Raw genomic sequence first — 15,956 nt, 5'->3', positions numbered from 1 at the left:
CGTGGGGGCGTTATAATGTTACGGTCAATCCCACTATTCGTTGGTAAAATAGTAGCCCAAAAGTTGGCGGTGGGTGGTGATGACTAGCTGCCTTCCCTCTAGTCTTACACTGCAAAATTAGGGACGGCAAGCACAGATAGTCCTCGAGTAGCTTTGTGCGAAATTCAAAAACGACAAAAAAATTCTAATAGTGTGCTCACAACTAGAAAGTGCGGAGCAAGTTTCTGTGGAATTGAACACAACCATGAACCCTCAGAGTCACAGCTCGGGCACACGAACCATTATCTGCATCTTATTACATAAATATATTTGAAAATCTATGTTATATGGCACTAACTGGTACTCAAGAATGTCAGTAACCTTCTGTAAACATAAATAAGAATAATAAAACAAACAAGGAAAAATAATATCTCTTAAAACAACACTGGAAATAGTTTGTCCTAAAAACGAAAAATTTACCATTGCTGATATAACATGCGGTAAAGGGGAAATACTGGAAAATGATTTTCATGTGAAATGTGACCTTATTAAATCATTGCCTAGGGCTTAACGTCTAAGGCGCTGTTGATGCTCTATTTTTCTTTTTAAGTAATTTTGTCAACACTTTTACGCCGAAATAAAAATGTTAATTTGCAATAACGCTTGGCTTTATGTTCCCTCTGGTGATTACAAGGAAAAAAAAAAAAAATACTTTTTGATGTTGTTTGATAAAAAAAAAATATATAGAAACCAGAATATTCACAGAAGTCTGAAGTGTTATTAAATTTTTTTTTTAATTTCGCTCAAAGTTACACGAGGGATATTTGCGATAGCCGTTCCTAATTTAGCAGTGATAAACTAGAGGGTAGGTAGGCAGCTAGCATGCTTGGTGTGACGGGGATTAAAATTCGCGATTCTTGCATTAAGAATCGAACGCCCTATCCTGGCCTTGTTGGGCCAACTGAAGTGTTGCTTGTAACTATTAAAAGTAAGATTGTTTATAAATATTATTTAATTCCTGGCGTTTGTATAGTATTTAACTGGCCGGACTGAGAATACGAAGGTTCGCGGTTTATGTCTTTGTTTAAAAATTACGACCTACATATTGAATGTGGGAGCGCATTATAATGACAACTGTCAAACACCATTTTTTCGATTATAGTACCTCAAGAGTTGACGGTGTGCGCTGTTATGTAGCTACCTCCTCCGTAGTTCATCAGTTTAAAAGTAAGGATAAAATTGAACTCAGATAGCTTTGCACGAATATCCAAAGTAAAGAATGATTCATAACCCTGTTTAACATCATCTCTGGCGTTACCTGATCCATAGTTGTGTGTTAAACTTCTTACTTCCTAAAGATTCTTGCCACTCCTAAGTTTTAACTTAATTCTATAAAACTTTAAATTCATAATTACTAGTAATCGTTTTCTTCATTTCATTGCTCTGTAACGCACTTTTATAGAACTACACTTGTTTTGTAAGTTGCTGATGGGGGAAAAAAAAACACTGTAAAGATAAACTGAAGTCAATTGGAGTTACAAAGTTCGAACTAAAGTCGACTTGGTCGAGAAAACAGTGAAGTGAATTTTTAGTCTTTTTTGTTTGTTTTTGTGAAGTGATGAAGGATAAATGTTTTGATCATTCAGTAATCAATAATAGAGCATATACTGTAAAATTTTAGGTGACTGTGAATTTTTGCTTTAGTGTGTATGTATAAATGTGTGTGTGTGTGTGTGTGTGTGTGTGTGTGTGTGTGTGTGTGTGTGTGTGTGTGTATATATAGTATACTACCCAAACCATGTTAATAAATAATAATTTCCTCGTGGACGTTGGTTCTGTAAAGGCAAGCATTTATTTTTGGATTGTTTACGTTTATTTCAACAATATAAAAGTATTGTATCAACAAAAGTGAGAAGTTAAACGATATGGTTGCCCAGACTATTCAAGTTTGTAAACTCATCTATTAAAACAAAGAGTTTGGGTCAGTTATAGTATTTAGTTTTCCAGTCCTTATTTCTCACCTTGTATACTTGGTGCACAACAATAAGATATAGCGACTAATCGTAAGTGACAATGTTTCGTTAAATTAACCGACTTACGAATAATATTCTGCTGTCTCAAGAAGTTTATGAAGGAACTCATTGGACATTTGTTAATTAACAAAATATTAAAATTTTAAAAACTGACTTTTTATTAACGTCTAAATAACTCTCATATTAGTTTGTTTGTTATGAATTTTGCGCAAAGCTATACGAGTGCTGTCCGCTCTAGTCGTCTCTAATTTAGTAGTGTAAAAGTAGAGGGAAGGCAGCTAGCCATCATTACCCACCGCTAATTCTTGAGCTTGTTTTTTTTTTTTTACCACCGAATAGTGGGATTGACCGTAACTTTATAACGCCCTCCCGGCTGAAACGGCGAACATGTTTGGTGTGAAGGGGATTCGAGCGCCCCTAATCACTTGGCTTTGCCGGGCCCCTTATATTGGGGCTTAAAGATATTTTGTATCATTTATACAGAAGGAAATAGAGATTATTCTAAAATCTACAATAGCTTTTGTTGGGATATTAATATCTGTAAAACATAAGATGTGCATGTTTATGGTTAAAGCACCTTTTTCATCGTTCGAAAAACAAAATCAGATTAAAGACTCAATTTTAGAAGATACATTTTTGTTACTTGCTGGAAAACATCTAAAAAATACTTGCATACATACATACATACGAACTGCAATGAACATTGTAACATTTATTATTAAAAACAATCCGTAAAAAATACCTAACATATAGAATATAGAGGCAAAAGAATCATTGCCAAATATAAACGGTAATTAAGTAACGCTTATGGGTAACTTGCTCCTGATAAGGGAGCCCACGAAGTATGTTATTTATCACTTATAGATATACACTTGTTAAAAGGTATGCAGCACGATAACACCTGAATAAAACGTTAACTGACACAAATTTGATAGGGATTACAAGTTTCATTGTAGCTGTAATACCTTTCAACTGATTGTGTAATCTATGATTAGCGAAGACAAAATTAACCTGAAATGTCTTAAGATTCAAAATTGCGTATAAAACATGACGGGGGCCCGGCATGGCCAAGTGTGTTAAGGGGTTCGACTCGTAATCCGAGGGTCGCGGGTTCGAATCCAGGTCGCACCAAAACATTCTCGCCTTTTCAGTCGTGGGGGCGTTGTAATGTGACGGTCAATCCCACTATTCGTTCATAAGAGTATCCCAAGAGTTGGCAGTGGGTGGTGATATATTAGCTGACTTCCCTCTAAACTTACATTGCTAAATTAGGGACGGCTAGTGCAAATAGCCCTCGTGTAGCTTTGCGTGAAATTAAAAAAAAAACTACAAAAAACACGACGGTCATATATATCATACAGAAGACACATTTCTTGACTCTCCTCAATTCTTAACTTTATACTGATTGTAGTATTACTGAAATGTTTACATTTTATCAGATGTTATCTGTGTTTTACTGAGACTCTGTTTTAGTTGTGGTAAAATTTACGTGAATATAAGGTAAAATATAACATGGTCTATCTTTGTTCCCGTTCTTTCCAAGAAACGTAGTTCTCAGTGGCCAACGGTAATACCTCACCCTCTCTATGTCGATGGTATTGCAAATTTTATAAACTACCCTCGATCCTTGATTCGTATTCTACATCGTCGAGTAATAGGTAAGTAACAGGTAAACATAGACATTTTGTTTATTATTTTTTCAACATTAGTATAGATTATACAATATATAACATAGAATGTTGCGGTATATTTTAATACATATTCCATGTTTGTATGGATAAGTTTGATTGTTTCTTTGTCATTAAGCACAAAGCTACACAATGGGCTGTCTGTGCTTTACCCACCACGGGTATCGAAATCCGGATTCTAGCGTTGTAAGTCTGTGGACATACCGCAGTGCAGCTGGGGGGGGGCTGTGTGGATAAGTGTTACAAGCAAAGTCAGTAATAAATAATTCGGAACTGAAAAATACAAAATTAAATACTTTACTATTGTTCTACATCAGCCAATGAGTGTTAAGTTGAATATCGATAAACTAGCGATCCGCGGCGTAGACAGACTAATATTGTTTGCCTTCTGTTTATATTGTTGCTATGAAATGTTTGTTTATGTTAATATGCATTTGAATTTGGTTATATTAAGGTACCAGACTAATTATCGTGATTTGAAAAGTCGACCTGTTAAAATTTGAAATGTAGAATTCAACAAATATTGCAAAACATATATTTGAGACAAATATTATCTATAAATATATAAAGCACAAAAATGTGTCTGTCTGTTTGTCTTTTATCTAATTACTACTAGATCATTGAGCCAATGTCAACAAAAAATTTGTGGGATGATAATCTAGATCAAGGGACACATTATTGGGGGTTCACAACCCCTTTCATCCACAGTATTGCTGTAATTGAGCGTTTATTACCCTTGATGTAAAGTTAACGTTAACTGCGTTTATATATAGAAACATACAAAAAATATTAAAATTTCCGTCCTCCTTTGGAACAGCGATAAGTGCTCGATTTATAATGATAAAACCAGGGGCTCGGTTCTCCTCAGTAGATACAGAAGATAGCTTGATGCAGTTTTTCTATAAGAAAACATAACACACAGTGAAAGGGAGGAATGCAATGAAAAACATTGCTTCACTATTGCAATAACACATAAACTCAGTTGATACAACATCCACCATATGCTGATATGAAGAGCCATTTATTGAGTTATACCCGCTTCCTACATGACCTTACAACTTCATACTAAATGACACTCTTGCGGCCAATGACCCCTACCCCTACTACTTTGGCCGCTACCTCTACGTAAAAGTCACTCTGACCACCATATAATGTGTACCATGTGTTAAGTATGTACCAACGAGTTTTTTAAGTTATGGTGACGTCATAGTGTATACCATGTATTAAGTATGTACCGAGTTTTTAAAGGTATGGTGACGTCATAATTAATACAGTAATATTATGTTGCATATATCATTTACAAATTTGTAAGGAATGGGCTAATTAGTCTAATGTATGCATGTAAATCCAAACCGTATCCTGTAAATTGTATTACTATATTAATGTTTTAATTAATATATCATAATATGTAGTGCACTAATGTTTCCGAAACATTAAAAGTGTTAACTTTTAAAATCTTTCTGGCGTTTTTAAGGGAATGTTTACATTCCGGCCTTATGGAATGCTATGCCACTTAGATGTGAGGAATTATTCCCAGTGATTGTTTTTTCTCATGGTATGGGTGGTTGCCGAACGTCGTATTCCACAATAGCCTCAGAATTAGCATCTCAAGGATACGTGGTAGCTTGTTTGGAACATAGGTAAGTAGTTGTGTTCTAGACTATAGACTGGACCTATATATATTTGTTAATGAAATATGTTCCAATCACAAATAATAATGATAAGTTATTAAAAGTTCATAAATTGTATTCATATATATGTTAAAATACTATATAAAGTACTAACTATAAAAATTAAAGTACTGAAAGTGAATAATTTTACAAGGGAAATTGTGTGAAAATTCTTTAACATGTTTGCGTAGTTTATGTGTGTGATATATTTCTATGTATTCGTGGTACTGCATCTTTTCTTTATCATGGTATGTTGCTCAGTTTAACAAGTTATAAATAATAATTTGCACTACATGTACACTATCAACCATAATCATTGTATCCCGAAAAAGTACAAATAAAAATAGTTTGAATGGTTCACTGTTCATGAAAAAAATAAATAATTGTATAAAATATTCACAGTTGTTCGAAGTGAACAATTAATTTTTGTGATATAAAACAGGTTCATCCTCAGTTTTTATGATAACACAATAAGACCTTCAGGCTTCTTGCTGCATAATATACCTTTAACATTTTAAAAATTTCAGAATAAGACAGTTACAACAATTCTTTGTAAGTCGTTTACATAGTAGTGACTGTAGGTGTTTTTTGTCATGCTGTGTTTAATAATATCAAACATCAGTGTCGATACATTATTTTATTTTCTTACAAGTGACAAAATAGCGATAATTAATGATTATATTTAATTATATAAAATAAAAAGGCTGGAATATTATTATAAATAAACAAAGATTCACAAATCCATTTTACGAAAATAATACGTGGATTATCTATTTTAAGTTTATTTGTTTTTTGAACTTCGGAGCAACGCTACACGAGGGCTATCTGCGCTCGCCGTCCCTAATTTAGCAATGTAAGACTATAGGGAAAGCAGCTAGTCATCACCACTCACCGCCAACTCTTGTGCTAGTCTTTGACCAACGAATAGTAGGATTGATCAGAACATTGTAACGCCCCTACGGCCGAAAGGGCAAGCATATATATACACATACATACATACAGGCCCGGCATTGCCAGGTGGGTTAAGGTGTTCGACGAAGTGATGCCAATAACGCTGAGCGATAAAAATTCATCAATCGTGGAAAACTGTAAGAGCGCTAGCAACTTGCAATATAAATATTGTAACTTAGAGAAAAATCCGTTTATATTCGGACTTGTATGTACATTGAAAAATATTTTGCAGCAAAAACATTGACGTATGCACTGGAAATTTTGTTGTTTTGAAAAATATGTTTGGTGTACACCAAAATTGAAACTAGGGTTTTGTCATTTAACCGCATTTCTTTCACTTCCATAAGTTAACTTGGTATTATTTAAATTATCGTTCAGTTAAATATTGTTTAGTTTCCTTGTAGAGACCATTCTGCCTGCTTGAGCTATTACTTTAAGAAGGCTAGAGTTTCGTCTCGAGGAACGTTACCAGGAGCTGATCTTTCCGAAATTGACTTCTGTGAGGTGGATGGCAAATTTGACTGGGAATCATGTGACGAAGAAAAGGATGAAAATGAAGACTGGGAAGACTTGGAAGACGATCTTGAAGAAGTTGATGGAAATATAAAGGAATCTAGTCGAATTTCCTTAGGAAAAGCAAATGGAATTCCAGATATAGTCAAAGAGTGGGTTTTTTATCGTCGTATCCGGAGAAAGAAAGACGAATATACAATTAGAAATAAACAGGCGAGTCTGTTGTAGATTAAGTCTTTGTTAAGTAAGTTCCTAAATAACTTTGATTTTATTTAAGAAAATGAAATTAAATGATTTTGAAAATGAACAAGTTTGAGAAAAATGGAGCGTTGTATATTAAATGGTCACATTAAGTTTATTCTATAAACATCTGTATTTTTTATTGTATACTGAATTTATTTCCAATCATCACAGGTATTATACATTCCATACATTTTCTAAAATTAACGTCATGTACATGGTGTTCTTCCAAGGAACCACCTAATAGTTTTCCTATTTTTTTTTTATGGGGAGGGACTGTTCTTAGCAACGACATAAACCCAAATTTTATTATCGTTGATACGTCAGTAGGATGTGTTGCTATTATGTGACTCTTGTTTCTATTTTAGGCGAAACAACGAGCACGAGACTGTTCGCACGCACTGGACATTTTGGAAGACTTGAACGTTGGACGTCAAATTAAAAACATTCTAGATCATCACTTTGATTCAGCTTTGTTCCAAGGAACGATGAATCTCTCGAAAGCAGCCGTCGCTGGCCACTCCTTCGGTGGCTCCAGTGTCATTTTAGCTCTAGCCATGGAATTACGTTTTAAGTACGTTGGCAAGAAGCAATTTAGTAACAAAATAAAAGTTGGCTCCAAAATGCACCTCAGTTTAGATACATGTTTGTAATAGCATCAACTTGACATTTGAATACAATATAACACGCTAAAAAACACATTAATTAGAGCACACAGTATGAAACGATATAAATGTATGCCGAAACAATATTTTCTACCCACATGGTTTTGTTTATCGTTTGACACAAAGCTATAATTGACTATCTACGCTCTGGTCATCACGGGTATCGAACCTTATTTTTAGTGTTATAGTCACTAAGGCTTATCTGCATGAACCAAACGATTTATATTTAGTATTTTTTTCTTTTAAGTATCAAGCTTTAAATGTAATGAAATTGAAGTATTACCCATTGGATATTATTATAATGCAGTCATATTTTATAGGGTTTGACTACTTAAATGCCTGCAATCTATATGGAATTTTTACTCTAAAATCCATGGTTCGAGTTTCTTTGGAGATAGTGAAAATAGCTCATTATGTAACTTTTCACCAAAGAAAAGAACAGTGGCTCAGGTTACAGCAACTTGTATGAAATAATGTGCTTAAGTTCTTCTTGAAAACACTTGAATGAGTTATGTTTAACTTCCAACTTGACACTGTCTTTATAAATATACTTGAGTTAATTATCAATCACGTATACCTACTCAAAATAAGTTATCGAAAAATATACGTGAAGTACAACTGTTTTCTTCATAACGGTAATCTTGATCATTCGAAAATCATAACAATTAAAATTAAAAAAAACAAACTTATTAATGTTTGGATCAGAAGCGTTACCCTGAGTGATCCATAGAATTTATTCATTTTAACAATTTTTATATTTTCGGTTATTTCCACACTGTACTTTACTTATTCGCTTTTGTACGATTTTTCAGTTTGAATAAAAATGATTGTATTTACTATTAATTTGTTTTAAATATCGCCGTACTGACTATACAGTTGTTTGTAATATGTTTAAATGTTTTTCAAACACTAACATTTTGTATAATATTACAATAATCACTAATGAGAAAAGTGCTGTGATCGTGATGTTAGCTAGTGAACAATTACTCAATTTAAGATATCTTGCACCATTACAGTAATTCGCGAATTTAACCTTACCTGCACCATTGCAGTAATTCGCGAATTTAACCTTGACCTGAAAAAAGTATTTGACTGCGTTTTGGATATTTTTACAGCTTATAGGTATGGAAAACTGGATAAAAATGTGTTATCTTTAAAATATTTTCAAACGTGAAACTTAGGCCCTGTAAGTGTCACAGTAAGCATTAACATAAACATTAATTGATAATTAAACATGAATCAGATATTGTATAACATTTATTAATTATTTGTTTAATTTATTAAGTACTTTGTATGCTTAAAACTAATTTATAATAAGGAGGAATAAATATTATCGCGTGTCATTTCTAAGATAGATATAATATTGAAACATTTATAAACCGTTTTGCATTTTAGGTTAGGCTTAGCTTTAGACTGTTGGATGTACCCACTGAAAGAAAACCAAGACTTGTTTTCCATGGTGACTCAACCGATTCTTTTCATTAACATGGAAAAATTTCAAACGTGGGAAAACCTCAATGTTATGAAAAACCTTGAGAGTGAAGAAATTGAACGGAAAGTTGTGACCATCAAGTTGGTTTAGTTTCTTAAACATTGAAATATTATGGAATTTAATGGATTTTATTTCTCTGCATTAATACTAATCGATTACTTCTTTGGTAATTTATAAATATAAATATGTTTTGGAAACATTACCTGGAAATGACTGTAAGGTAACTTAGGTAAATTGAAAAATATATATAGTAAAAAATTATACTTTTTGAGATTGAACACACAACAGAGGTTTTTACATAACAGTAAAAACAGTAGCCGGTTATTTACTGAAATCAATGAAATACTGAATCTTTAAAACTAACTCAATTATTATTGACACTTTTAACCTTTAATTCTTATCTAAGCTTCAATATATTTGCATTTAAAGCACTATAATTGAGCATTTATCAGCCTGTTAACGTAAACAGCGTAAAGAAAATTTCCCCTCCAAAAATGTTAACTTCTGTTGATCAAATTATTTCATTATTAAATCAGGGTAACTTGAATTCTTAATCCCCATTCAAATGAATTGAAATTCGTTACGTGAACTTTTCTTATTCCAAAGTATTATTGTGTTTAATACCTAAGTGACACAAGGCATCAACTGTTTCTTTATTACTCCTTTTTTTATGATTCTGCCTTGGAAAACTGTTTCCTATTTTAAGTACTGTTAATTTTTCACATTTTAAATTAAACAAATGCCTAACATCCTCTACTTAATGTGAAATAAAAATCCCTTTGTTTTAATAATTAGTTTTGAATACGACAACAACAACAAATTACAGGTTTTACTTTTTTCTTCACATTTTTTGTATTGTAACGATTATCCTTTTCTTAGTTTAAAAATATGGTAGCGTTCTTGTTAAGTCCAGTTTATTATGTTTTTAATTAAAATGTTTGTCTTTTTGTTGTAGCATTTCACTCTTTAATAACTAGATTATTCAAAATGTTCATGTTGGTGTTTTGTACTTATTTCATTTTTGTAAATAGAATGTGGTAGCATTGATACGTAAACGGTTTAATTCACAATATTTATGTAGGCTACAACATGAGAGTATTAAATCCTAGTGATGGCAGAAGTTTCCTGATTAAAATATAATGAAAATGTACGATTAAATGAACAATTAGTAATTTTAGTGGGCTGTTTGTAGTAATTTCTTTTTATAGTGTATTAAATATAATAATTTACAACGTCACCATTTCAACTACTTTTATCACGGTAAATTAGTGATAGCTAAAGCAAATACGGCAACAGTTATTCAAATATAGTAGAATATTTTCCATTAAGCTTGTTGACACATTTATAGAGAAAACAAATTTATATAATATTTTGACCGTACTCACATTACTTATCCAAACGTTTGTTCAGACATAAAAAGCAACCATTATGTTTTAGCGGATCAATGTTGTAACGATATATTGACTGCGAGAACCGAAATGGGACGCCTGATGACTCGTATTGTTGATCATGTGACATATTGTGAGATCAAGAAGTAACAACAATCGATTAAACAGATGTTTCTGAGTTTTTTGTTTTTCCACACAAGAAATGAAAGCAAAACATCTGTTATAGCAACGAACACGTCACGCTCGAGTACGAGTACTACTGAGAAGATTAGAAATTTTGTCAAATGGACTTTTTCACTCTAGAAGATTGCTGCTATTGCGATGCATAGATATAAAAAAAATACATTTTTAAGCTATATATACATGTGAAAAGCGAAATCTTGTGAGGAAATCAATCATAAAGCTTCCTCTTTTAGCGAATTAAAAACACTTAACTCGTTCACATTAATCCAATAAATTTGCCGAATTAGCTTCCCAATAAATATTTGTGGAAAATCTAATTCTCGTTCAGATCAACATCCGAAAAAACGAATTTGTGCCAGATGAAATGTCTAATAGTAACAACTTTAATAACGTGCATAGGCCTATTTAGTTCTCGAGGCAAGAATATTTTGGGCATTTCCTGTCCAGCTTAACCGTCCTATTGTTACTGAAGAAAAAGATCGCACTGTACTGTAGTACGAATGAAATAATACTGGCTTTTCTTTGTTTTATGTAATATTATGGCAAGTATTTGTGTGTCTGTGGGTGGGTGGGGGGTGTAGAGGTTCTAGGTGTTGATTCGTTGAAGTCCAAAGATTGCACGTGTTTACAAGCTAACCTTTTACCAGTTATAGCTTTCTATTAAGGTAACCACTGGGTCTCGAAAGTAATGCCCAGTATATCGTATAAGCGAAGACAGAGTATCATCAAAGTTGGAGTTGAGTTATGTCCGGTTTACCTCTGGTATGTCACTGGTGATACTATAGTTTATGGAACAGCGGTAAGCCTTCGGAGTTACAACTCTAAAATCAGGAGACCGATTTCTCTCGGTGGACATTGCAGATAACCAAATGTGGATTTGCTAAAGAAAACAAACGCACACATTTTGGATTCTGTGTAGTACAGGAGGAATAAGAAGTAGATGCATTAGGCATGCTATAAAAACTGGCCATTATTGTTATTATTCATTACGCTCCAAAACTTGCACCCTAATATATACATATATAATGAAGAACTTTATTGAGTCAAATTAAAAATGACTTCTTGTCTGCCATTTGCGCTACAAAATTGGTTCCGCGTATTTATTTTAGTTTCGGCACACGTATTTATAAGCTAATAACCAGTGCTATACAAGAACAATATTTGCTATTGCATATTTAGACAATAAAGTTTCTCAAATTGTTTGTGTCTACTAGCAGAAAATGTAAAAGTATGAATTGAGAGTACATGTGTCTTTTTTATTTAAAATGACACATGACACACTTACTGTACAAACGTAGCAATAAAATTCTTCTGTTTTAATCAGTTTAACCTTTAAACAGCAGCCATCATCAATTGATGCAGCTACCTACAACATTTCCGCTGTTTAAGGGTTAAATTGTTAGAAAACAAGCCACCCAGAACAGCCCAGTGACGTTATCAATTACGATTTACACGTACCTTTGTCTATGTTTGCATGAGGTAGCTGTCATCACTAAAATTAAACATGACACGATAAAGTTCGTGTACGGAGTGTGAATGGACGTTTCTAGCATTATTCTGTGTGAGGTATGTAAGATGTCTTTTTGGATACGACAAACAGTTGCAATTGGTCTATGTCAGAAGCAGTTCCAAATAATAACAAGTAGAGTTCTGAACAAAGAGAGATCTAAGACTTATTATAAAAGTAGACAAAAAAAAGTTTGTTTGTTTTGTTTCTCCGCAGACTACTTCGTGTCTTTGGACCAAAATCAACCAAACAATAACAAATGGATGCCTGAAAAAAGCGATATTTAAATTTGTAAAAGTAAACAAAAAATAATAAAGTTTGTTTGTCTGCAGGCTACTTCGTATCTTTTGACTAACATCAACCAAAATTGTTAAGATGCTACTTTGGACCATGGGGCATATAATAGGGTGGTTACTACCCATTCTCGCCAGCCCTGCCTCTCAGTGGCACACGATGTGTCTGCAGGTTAACATCGCTAGCAACTGGGTTTCGATATCCTTGGTTGGCAGGGCACAAATACCCCATTCGTAGCTTAGTGATTAACTACAGAGAAATAAAAAAAATATCCTGGGCCACCTCTACAGCAAAAATACGTTAGTTTAGCTAATGAACAGCGGAGGATATATCCGCATTAAAAATCAACTGCAAAACTGAAACACAAAAGAAACGAGTTTTTACAATCGTTATCAGACTCTTGTTAAAACTCAAAGTCACGCCTAAGTGACTAATGCAAGCTGATATGGATCATTTCTTAAAAGTCAGGTAGAAACCTAAATTTGTCGACTTAAATACGAACCACATCGAGCTATCTGCTGTGTCCACCGAGGGGAATCGAACTCCTGATTTTAGCGTTGTAAGTCCAAAGACTTACTGCTGTCCCAGCGGGGGGGTGTTAATGTTATAAGCTAGTTTATTGTGATGTCTTTCTCACTTTTATTAATAATAATAATAATACACCATACCAATAAACATGTATATATACAATACTTTTGGTTTCTAGAAATTAACGTAAATAATTAAACCTTTATCTTTCATTACTTAAGAAATAATATATTTATTATATATTTACTATTTCACTTAATCAAGTACTAAATAGCGTAACTCAAAGTCTATTCAACAGGGGTACCGTTCACAAAAACCAAACAGACATTGTATTTTGCTGTGGACCTGTTCTTCGTCTTTGTTTTGGAGCATGGTCTAAGACTAATAGATTTACAGCAATGAACTTGACAACACGGGAAATGATGGTGTTCTTGGCTAAGCATTTGGGTAAGTTTCATTACTTTTTGGTCTTTGTGTAGAAGTTATATTTTTACTTGTGTGTTGTTCTTTTGCTACATGCTTTTCAAAAAATAATTTAAAATCAGTAATTGCTAGATGTTGATAACATTGTATGTGTAAAAGTAAAATGCTTTTCTTCACAAATGGGTGAGTTTTAGGTTTACTTATCCAGTTATACATGACTTCTTTGTTTTGTTTACCTCTTGTTTTTAGCTGTTAATACATTTTCAAGGTACCCTGTGATATGGAATGATTTAATAAAACTCGGACATCAAAGTGCTGTAATATTAACACTTTTATACAAGTGTTATCAGATGAGCAGTTTTTCGTATTCCCATGGAAAGTTCTGAAAAATACGAGCGATTCCATATTCTTAAATTCATCTGTAGCTTTGAAATGATTTTAAGTCGGCGTGTTTTAACCTGATATTATTCGGGCAATGTAGTATACTTTTTGTTTTCTTTATATGATTTATTGTAACGCCAACAACCAATAAATGGAATACTGTAGTTATTTTATGACTTAAAAACATTAAGATTATTATTTCATACCTCATTTCTTGAGTTAAATGTGTCAAATAAATGCCTACATGTGCAATACAAAGAGCTGGTTGATCTACCAATGTTTTCAAACGTCAGACTTTCTCTAACTGAAGTTATTCAAAGAGAGTATGCTTTAAATTTGGGTTAAGTGTCCGTTTGAAGTCGGAACAGGAAAATTTTTAAAATTGGTCTGATTGGTATTTGTTGCAGTTAATTCACAGTTTTAGATTAAGGGAAATTGTGGCGACCTCTAACGTTTAAATTTAGCACTACATCACGATTATAACGTTTGATACAATGAGAGTTTCGTAATCATAGCAGTTCTATTTCATATTAAAATGGTTACTGTGAAGCCTTTAATGTTATCAAACTACGAATTAAATAGTTTCTCCTGTTTTGTGTAACAGTTTAAACGTTTTTATTATATTAATTATTACATAAATCTGGCCCAGCATGGCCAGGTGGGTTAAGGCGTTCGACTCGTAATCTGAGGGTTGCGGGTTCGCGCCCGCGTCGCGCCAAACATGCTCGCCCTCCCAGCCGTGGGGGCGTTATAATGTAACAGTCAATCCCACTATTCGTTGGTAAAAGAGTTGCTTGCAAAATTAGGGACGGCTAGCGCAGCTTTGTGCGCAATTCAAAACAAACAAACAAACATACATCTGTGATTCTTATATCCTTATTCTAGGTCGACATACCAATGTTGAACATGAAGCCTATTTGAAAAGAAAAGAACATATAATCAGAGAAGGTATACGTTTAAAGAAAAGGCGTATGAAAAAATGATGGTATAGACTATATTTGATGTAAGAGCTTACTTCCTTACGACGAATGGATTGTTGATTTTCTATGGAAGAGACATCCAAGATATTTACAGAAACTGTGAAATCAAACGTCCCATTGGTGATTTATAAACATGGGATATCATGTTACGATGGCTCTGTTTTAAGTTTTTCATTTTTCATACTTGTATATCTCTATGTATACGACCTAATCTCAAGATAAATTGATTTACATTTGAGGACAATTTAGGTTTTGGATATAGCTTTTAATTGTTTTAAAAATAGGTTTTGGTTGTTATTACTTGTATTCCCTCACAACCAAAATATTAAATTTATAAATATTAAATTGCTATCTATCTTTTGGAGAAACTGAAAATTATTTTGGTAGATGATAACTATTAAACTGCATATAAAAAATAATAATCTTAACTGGTGTTTATTTCGACATTTATACTTATTATGTAACTTGTGAACAAGTTATGAAACATTTAATTTGCTTACAAGTGAATATAAGTTTTGGACTGCACTGTTGTTCTATGAATAAATGTTTTATGTGAAAATGACTTTATTTGATTTTATATTTGTTACAGTATATGTTGTTTTCTCTGTTAACATAACATGGTCAATAGAATGATATTTGTTACAGTATATGTTGTTTTCTCTGTAAACATAACATGGTCAATAGAATGATATTTGTTTTCGATGTTCGAACAAGATGATTTCTTTACGAGAGTGCACATAGTAATAAAACCTTCTCTTATTTGTGTTACATGTGTTAAAATACACTTGAATACTGCTTAATTAGCAACCAGCTGCTATATATCACGAGTCAGAATTTCAAATGTTTGTTAAGAAGCAAAGGAGCAGTGTATTCATATTCTCCTGACTCTATTATATGCTCGAGAGCTAGTGATATGAAAATATGTAGTTCCATCTCTGCGGTGGACACAAGGTGGATAGTTCACTGTATAGCTTTTAGCGTGAAAAACAAACGTAATGTAATTATATGGAAGATAAGGCTTTAAATTTTCATGTTATAAAA

At 33.0% G+C, this 15,956-nt stretch overlaps 1 protein-coding gene across 1 annotated transcript in view; it reads left to right on the top strand.

Moving 5' to 3' along the window:
• The window catches only part of LOC143223192 (platelet-activating factor acetylhydrolase 2, cytoplasmic-like), a 34,962-nt gene extending 19,488 nt beyond the window's left edge, over positions 1-15,474 (top strand). The window contains exons 2-8 of the mRNA XM_076450785.1: positions 3,556-3,670; positions 5,175-5,340; positions 6,726-7,047; positions 7,443-7,648; positions 9,135-9,311; positions 13,430-13,578; positions 14,821-15,474. Of these exons, the coding sequence (XP_076306900.1) occupies positions 3,556-3,670; positions 5,175-5,340; positions 6,726-7,047; positions 7,443-7,648; positions 9,135-9,311; positions 13,430-13,578; positions 14,821-14,918 (1,233 nt within the window). The 3' untranslated portion in view covers positions 14,919-15,474. The remainder of the gene's footprint in view (positions 1-3,555; positions 3,671-5,174; positions 5,341-6,725; positions 7,048-7,442; positions 7,649-9,134; positions 9,312-13,429; positions 13,579-14,820) is intronic.
• The last annotated feature ends 482 nt before the right edge of the window (positions 15,475-15,956 follow it).

Source organism: Tachypleus tridentatus, chromosome 8 (assembly GCF_004210375.1).
Source record: "Tachypleus tridentatus isolate NWPU-2018 chromosome 8, ASM421037v1, whole genome shotgun sequence".
In the NCBI taxonomy this organism is placed as follows: Eukaryota; Metazoa; Arthropoda; class Merostomata; order Xiphosura; family Limulidae; genus Tachypleus; species Tachypleus tridentatus.
Note: the sequence above shows the minus strand (reverse complement) of the source record. Positions and strands in the feature narration are given on the sequence as shown.